General features: G+C 47.4%; 1 protein-coding gene and 1 pseudogene across 1 annotated transcript; both read right to left on the reverse strand.

The window, feature by feature from the left end:
- Positions 1-850: 850 nt before the first annotated feature.
- On the reverse strand, positions 851-2199 carry OOEP (oocyte expressed protein). Its single transcript, XM_016945041.3, has 3 exons — positions 1905-2199; positions 1508-1687; positions 851-1165 (listed from the first exon to the last, which is right to left on the reverse strand). Exons 1-3 carry the CDS (start codon positions 2092-2094, stop codon positions 1086-1088), a joined length of 450 nt encoding a protein of 149 aa, XP_016800530.1. The 5' UTR covers positions 2095-2199; the 3' UTR covers positions 851-1085.
- A 3059-nt stretch (positions 2200-5258) lies between these two features.
- LOC100614664 (ribosomal protein L39 pseudogene) lies at positions 5259-5613 on the reverse strand (annotated as a pseudogene).
- Positions 5614-7579: the final 1966 nt, after the last annotated feature.

Here is a 7579-nt window from a genome sequence, read left to right on the forward strand (position 1 = left end):
ATTAAAGAGACTTGTGAGTTTAAAACGCTTGCAAAAGGCTAGAATACTTTATTGCCAAGGAGTGAATAAATTCCATGAGTCAAACCAATCCAAACTGGGCTTGAACCCACAGGGCTTTTGGCACCTTTCGCCCCAAAAATTCTACTTCCAGAAAGTGGGGCAGCAAGGATAGGAGCTGTTTTGCAGAGATTGGTAATTTCAGTACAACACGTAGTGGAAAAACAACCTGGCCTATGCCGGACACCTGTGCAGCCTCACCTTGTAGAAAAAGGCAGACAGCCGGCTCCAAGGCAGGGGGCCATCCACGAGCCAAGGTGCCTGGGAACCCTGCTCTTCCGTGGTGAATCGAAAACTACTATTAATGAACGCTGACCGCCCAGCCTTGCTTCTTGCAACGTCATCCTCTGCCCAATGGATGCCCCACTCCAGGAAAACGCACAGCTGGTGCTCTTCGGGGGATCAATTACCAGCTTCAAAGTGAAAGCCTCAGATAAGCTGCTTTAGTAGTACGTGTGAGCTCATCAGAAATGAAATTTTAAGCCCCACCCCAACAGTACTGAATCAGAATTCTCTGGAGAAGGAGCCTAGGAAATTGTGTTTTAACAAGCTCCCAAGGTGATTTCTTACAAGCTTTAAAGTTTGAGGACCAATTATGTAAAAACAAAACAGATCACCATTTGTGAGGTTATCTGCCCCTGCATATCCGCTCCCTGTGGGTGAGGGCCTCTCTCTGACCAGAAAATCATAAAAGGATTAGGAGTTTCAAAATGATGGGAATTCAGGAAAAAAAAAAAAAAAAACCTACAAAACTATCACCTGCCCACCCTTCATATCAAAACATGAGTGGGAGTCAATCTTTTATAAATTTGCTTTATTATAAGTGTGTGAAGATCTTAATGCTTTTGGCAAAATAGCCATTTCTTTATTAGAATAGTTCAAACTCACTCTTGCAACAAAATAAACCACATTCCATCAAGACACAGGAAAAAGGAATACAGGGATTTAAGAATGCTATACTTGCTTTTCTTCAACTTTAGCAGCAAAAGTTAGAAAGTTAAGATGTTCCCAACAGTAACTATGTTGTCTTAAGCAACAGGATCCTGGGGAGAGTGGGGGTCTGATGCATGGGCCTTCAAGTTCTTCTCAAGGTGTTTCATCTTCTCAGCTGGAAGAGAAGCAGTTGATACTAACCATGGACAGGGACAAGTGTTCGCTGTTTCGAACTACTCCGTGATTGGGAGTTGGGGAGGAGAGAAAGATCTGCGATAGTGCTGTAACCCAGGTGAGGCTGACTTGGGCAGTGATGGGTCTGAGTCTATCAGATCTCTGCTGACTTTCCCAAGGTCCTACCCCAGGATCCCCTCCCAACAAACTTCGTACAGCTAGCTCCCTGGGGTCTGGAAACCAAGAAATTTTGAGAAGGTTAAGAGAGGATGGAAGAAAACCGAGCAAGGCCATTACGGTCACTCGTGGCTTCCTCCACATGCAGGTTCTCAAAGACCCTCACCTCGGGCACGATGTTCTCGGTGAAACCATGCCAGGCACAGGAGCATGCTCTTCACCCGATTCTGTACACGGGGCCGCCCGAAAACGGTGATTTCGACTAGGTTCCCTGAGTCCACTATGTCCACTGTCAGCAGGGCCTGGCTCGTCCACTCCATTTCTGGAATTATGGCTCGGTCTGGGCCTAAACAAGTAAGGAAAAACTCTGAGGGGCTGCACGGTGGCAGGTTAGAAGCTGGATTTGAAGGGAATGTTGGCCAGGGAAGGGAAGAACTGGAAGGTGGGCATCACTGCAACACTCCTGGCTTGCGAATCTGGGAAAGAGACTGTAGAGAGCTGCTCTGCCAAGCCTCTCTCAGACTGGAGGTGGACAGCCCACTAGCACACCTGGGGTCGCTCACCAAAGAGCTCGTCCGCCAGCCATGCCTCTAGGTAGAACACCAAAGGGTCTCTCAGTTCCTGCACCGGAAACCACCAGGGCCGGATGCGAATCTGTGGCAGCGGAAGTGGTAACCTACGCAGCTGCTCCAGGGAGTGGGCCGGTGTCTGTTTGCCCCGCTGGGACTCAGCGGCACCAGCATCATCGACCATACTGGGACCAGCAGCCGCGGAGCGCGCTCGAGGCGGCTTTCGCAAGATCTCCTCCAGACCCAGGCGCGAAGCTCGGGCTCTCTTTTACCATATTCGACCCGCTCCGCCCCTTCCGGCGGCGCCTCGCACCGCGTCGGGGTGAGCGGGTGCAATCGACGCCCCGGCATAGCGGCACCATTGGACACTTCCTGCGCTGCTTCAATCGCCGGGATTGCCTCTTTGACCTTGAACTAGTATTCATTTGGCCTCCTGTTGGGTCTCCAATGCTCACCTTCGTCATCTCTGCTCGTAAGGTATGCTTATCCTGAAAGTCCTCTGCCCACCTTATAGCTGATTAACAGTGTGAGTTTGAATTGACGACTCTATTAATAGACTGGGAATCACTTTTGCTGGCTAGGTTAAGGTTTCATTGTTACCTCCCAAAGATAGGTATATCGGACCCAGGGCAGGCTTGTTCAATGTGTCAGTTTTCTCTGTTCTGCGCCCTGTTGTTATCTTCTGACTCTCCGGATGGTTACCATTTTTAAATCATTCAAGCAAGTGTGTCATGTTTTAAACAACACGTCAGAGGTGGTCTTATAGAACATGTAGCAAGTTAGACAATTTTCCTTTATTTCCAGTATCCTAAGACAACCATTATCGATGGACATTTTTTCCCCAATGTTTGTAATTTTAATTAAAAATTTGAATTATGAAAGGTTTCACACATCCAAAAAAGTAATATAACACGGCCATGTACCCTCCCCGAGTTTAACAGATGTTGACATTTCCCCACATTTGCCTCACTCCTCTGTTTTTAAAACAGATATTACTCAAGCATCTTTCCTTTCCCTCTCCAGAGGAAATCATCCTGAAGCTAGTGTGTATATATCATCCCCATGCATGTCCTTACACATTTTCTACTATATTTGTAGAAATATTGTTTGGTTGTTTCAGAATAGTATCTGCTGAATATACTATTTCGTTCTTACAATTAACTATGTGTTTGTTTTAAAACTTCTATTTTTCTGAGATAGGTCTCACTCTCTTGCCTAGGCTGGAATGCAGTGGCACGATCTCGGTTCACTGAAGCCTCGACCTCCCAGGCCTAAGCGACCCTCCCATCTCAGCCTCCTGAGTAGCTGAGACCACAGGCGCCTGCCACCACACCCAGCTATTTTCCAGCTCTTTTTGTTGTTGTTGTTTGTCTGTTTGTAGAGACAGGGTCCCACTATGTTGCCAGGCTGGTTTTGAACTCCTAGGCTCAAGCAGTCCTCTCACTTTGGCCTCCCAAAGTGCTGGGATTACAGGCGTGAGCCACCACAGCCAGCATAGAAGAAAAAACTCAAAATAGTGGAAAGCATGTTCCAGACTCCACATGATCATCTAGGACTGTGTGGAGGTTCCAGTTTTCTGCCCCTGATCCCACCCCCTCTCACCCTCAATGGTTTCTGAGAAAACTTGACTATCAGATGTGCAGGGCATACTTACAGGAAAACAAGATTTAGCTATGGCTCTGATGCAATAAACATTTAAAACCTTAACCTGGCCAGGCAAGGTGGCTCATGCCTATAATCCCAGCACTTCGGGAGGCCAAGGCAGGAGGATCACTTGAGGTCAGGAGTTTGAGACCAGCCTGACCAACATGGAGAAAACCCGTCTCTACTAAAAATACAAAAATTAGATGGGTGTGGGCCAGACACGGTCGCTCATGCCTGTAATCCCAGCACTTTGGGAGGCTGAGGCGGGCAGATCACCCGAGGTCGGGAGTTCGAGACCAGCCTGACCAACATGGAAAAACCTAGTCTGTACTAAAAATACAAAAGATTAGCCGGACATGATGGTGCATGCCTGTAATCCCAGCTACTCAGGAGGCTGAAGCAGGAGAACCGCTTGAACCTGGGAGGCGGAGGTTGTCGTGAGCCAAGATCACACCATTGCACTCCAGCCTGGACAACAAGAGCAAAACTCTGTCTCAAAAAAAAAAAAAAAAAAAAAAAAATTGGCCAGTGTGTGGTGGTTACCTGCAATCCCAGCTACTCGAAAGGATGAGGCAGGAGAATTGCTTGAACCCCAGAGGCAGAGGTTGCAGTGAGCCAAAATGGCACCACTACACTCCAGCCTGGGCTACAGAGTGAGACTCCATCTCAAAAAACAAACAAAAACCCCTTAACCTAATCAAGGCCAGATACTGTGGCTCGTGCCTGTAATCCCAGCCCTTTAGGAGGTAGAGGCTAGCAGATCGCTTAAGCCAAGGGGTTTGAGGGTGCAGTGAGCCATGATCACACCACTGCACTCCTGCTTGGGTGACAGAGCGAGACCCTAAAAATAAACCTAAAAAAATTAAAGCCTTAATCTAATCATGAGACGCACTTACATTACTGTAGACAAAGAATATTTTACCCAGCATGTATAGAATTTTAACAGCTTCTTTAGGGGGACTGTGGTGATCTGAGCCACATAGGAATAAGTTAACTTCTCTCAAATTCCACTTCCTGGTGTGGAAAAGATGGCACCCCATTATCTTGTGGGGATCTTCTGCCATAAACCCCACATAAATCCCCAGCATGCTGGACACCGTGAAGCAGTTAGTCTCAGACACAACTCAGTCTCAGGTGTAGCCCAACAGTGGCTAGTTCAGTTATTTCTTCCTCAAGGAAGAAATGATCCTGTGGGATTACTGCTCTCCCCTGAGGAAAGAACCTCCCTGCTCAGTGAGAGGCCAGAATCTGATTCGCAAGTATTGGTTTCGCGCCTCTCAGCTTTGGGGAGACCGATATGCCTTTGCACCTGAGCCTGCCAAAACAGGAGGGCTATTGTGCAAGAAAACCTTTTGGGAGCTCAGACAGTCACGTGGGCCTCCTTGGAAGCCTGGGGACAAGTGGGCAGTTTTCCCGAGTGCATGGAAGCCAACACCAGAGACTGAGGTGGAGAGATGCACTGAGCCAGCTTGGCTGGGTTAATAGAACACTTCTCCCGCCATCTGGGTTAGCTTCTTGGGGTGCCAGGGATCCTGCAGTGGGCCTGACGCCAGCCCGAGATCAAAATGGGAAAGCGGCCAGAGCAAACTGACGTTTCACAGAGCTCTTAAGGGCTGGAAGATTCTTTCTCACTTTCTCTTTTTCTTTCCTTCTCTTTTTTTTTTTTTTTTTTAAATGAAAGGCCTCACATATTTATTACTGAATCCAGCCAACCAACGTGTTCATAACAGATTCAGAGAGGAAAACACGTCGAAATCTCCAGATAGTGGTGACATTTTCAGCTTGATATGGTAACATGATCGTGACCTTCAGACAGCATAAATATGTGTGCCATCTCATGTGCAATTCCTTATAGACCCAGCTTGGTTCTTCTCCAATGTCTCCTTTTGGAGTTGTACCTGATTTTATTTCCAGTTTTCATCCGAATCCACTGGGGAATGGGATGATTTTGCTTTTGTTTCTTGGCCAGGAATCGCTTAATCCTGAAAGTCTTGTGAGAAGACATGGCAAGCAGCGGAGTCAAGAACACACCACGATGGCGGAGAAAGGAAGAGGGCTCCTTCTCTTTTGTTTTCTTTTTTGAGACAGGGTCTCACTCTGTCACCCAGGCTGGAGTGCAGTGGCACGATCTCAGCTCACTGGGTAGCTGAGGCAGGTGCATGCCATCACACCCACTGTAGAGACAGAGGTCTCCCTATGTTGCCCAGGCTGGTCTCGAACTCCTGGGCTCAAGCAGTCCTCCTGCCTTGGCCTCCCAAAATGTTGGACTACAGGCATGAGCCACTGCAACTGGCCAGGGCCAGAAGATTTTAAGTATGCAATTATTTTTTATTTATTTATTTATTTAGAGACGGAGTTTTGCTCTTTTGCTCAGGCTGGAGTGCAATGGCGAATCTTGGCTCACTGCAACCTCCGCCTCCTGGGTTCAAGTGATTCTCCTGCCTAGGCCTCCCAAGTAGCTGGGATTACAGGCATGCACCACCACACCCAGCTAATTTTGTATTTTTACTAGAGGTGGAGTTTCACCATGTTGTCCAGGCTGGTCTCGAACTCCTGACCTCAGGTGATCTACCCACCTCGGCCTCCCAAAGTGCTGAGATTACAGCCTTGAGCCACTGCACTTTGCCAAAAATATATTTTTAAAATATATTTTAAAAATATATATACATGCCTGTAATCCCATCACTTTGGGAGGCTGAGGCGGGAGGATCACTTGAGCTTAGGAGTTTGAGACCACCCTGGGCAACATAGAGAGGACCTGTCTCTACAAAAAATAAAATAATTAGCTGGTTGTGGTGACATGCGCCTGTAGTCCCAGCTACTCGGGAAGCTGAGGAAGGATAGCCTGAGTGCACAAGGTCGAGGCTGCAGTGAGCTATGATTGCACCACTGCACTCTAGCCTGGGTGACAGAGACCCCATCTCTAAAAAAATAAAATAAAGATAACGTACAATTTTATGTATTTTTTTAATGGAGGAAAGGGGCTCCATTAAAAGTACCTGGAGTCTATGAAAGTCGTAATGCCTGGCTGCCTTCATCCAGTGATGTGGAACCCCAGAGGCCCCAGTATGACTAGGCCCTTTCCAGGACCCACTCCCATGTGTTTGCCCAGCTTTCCACTTCTGTGGTACAGAGCCAATCAGATCTACAGGACCAAAACTTGAAGCCAACCCCAATCCTACCAGCAACAAATGATGATGGTTGCAGAGATGGTAAAGAAGGCTTAGATTCCAGGCCTGCCCCCAGCCCTGAAATTGTAGTCAAACACATACTTCTCCTTTCACCTTACCTTCTCTGTATATTTGCCTGTGTGATCATAGTCTGGAGTTTTTTGTTTTTGTTTTTTGAGATGTGGTTTCACCATATTGTCCAAGCTGGTCTGGAACTCCTAGGCTCCAGCAACCCTCCTGCCTTGGTCTCCCAAAGTGCTGGGATTACGACATGAGCCGTGCCCAGCCTAGCCTGGAGTTTTTACTGGAACTATTAAAATATGTCTCCTAATCGTTGTTTTGATTTACTGATGGGGGAAGGGAGACTGATCTCATACTTAACTATTTATTTACTTATTTTTTTATTTATTTTTGAGACGGAGTCTTGCTCTTGTCGCCCAGGCTGGAGTGCAGTGGCGGGATCTTGGGCCACTGCAACCTCCACCTCCCAGGTTCAAGCTATTCTCCTGCCACAGCCTCCTGAGTAGCTGGGATTACAGGCTCCTGCCATCCATGCCCGGCTAATTTTTGTACTTTTAGTAGAGACGGGGTTTCGCCATGTTGGCCAGGCTGGTCTCAAACTCCTGACCTCAGGTGATCCACCCACTTCAGCCTCCCAAAGTGCTGGGATTACAGGCATGAGCCACCACACCCAGCCAACTCTTCTTTTAAAAAACAGACTTTCTTTGCTGACATACTTGAGTAGCTTTGGTTGTATTTAAGGTGAAGCTGAGCTTTCTAACCATTTCTAGAATCCCCTCCAAGGCACCTCTTTACTAAGAGAACTAACCTTTTCCCAGCTAAGAGAAAGTAAAA

The sequence above is a fragment of the Pan troglodytes genome, chromosome 5 (assembly GCF_028858775.2).
Source record: "Pan troglodytes isolate AG18354 chromosome 5, NHGRI_mPanTro3-v2.0_pri, whole genome shotgun sequence".
In the NCBI taxonomy this organism is placed as follows: Eukaryota; Metazoa; Chordata; class Mammalia; order Primates; family Hominidae; genus Pan; species Pan troglodytes.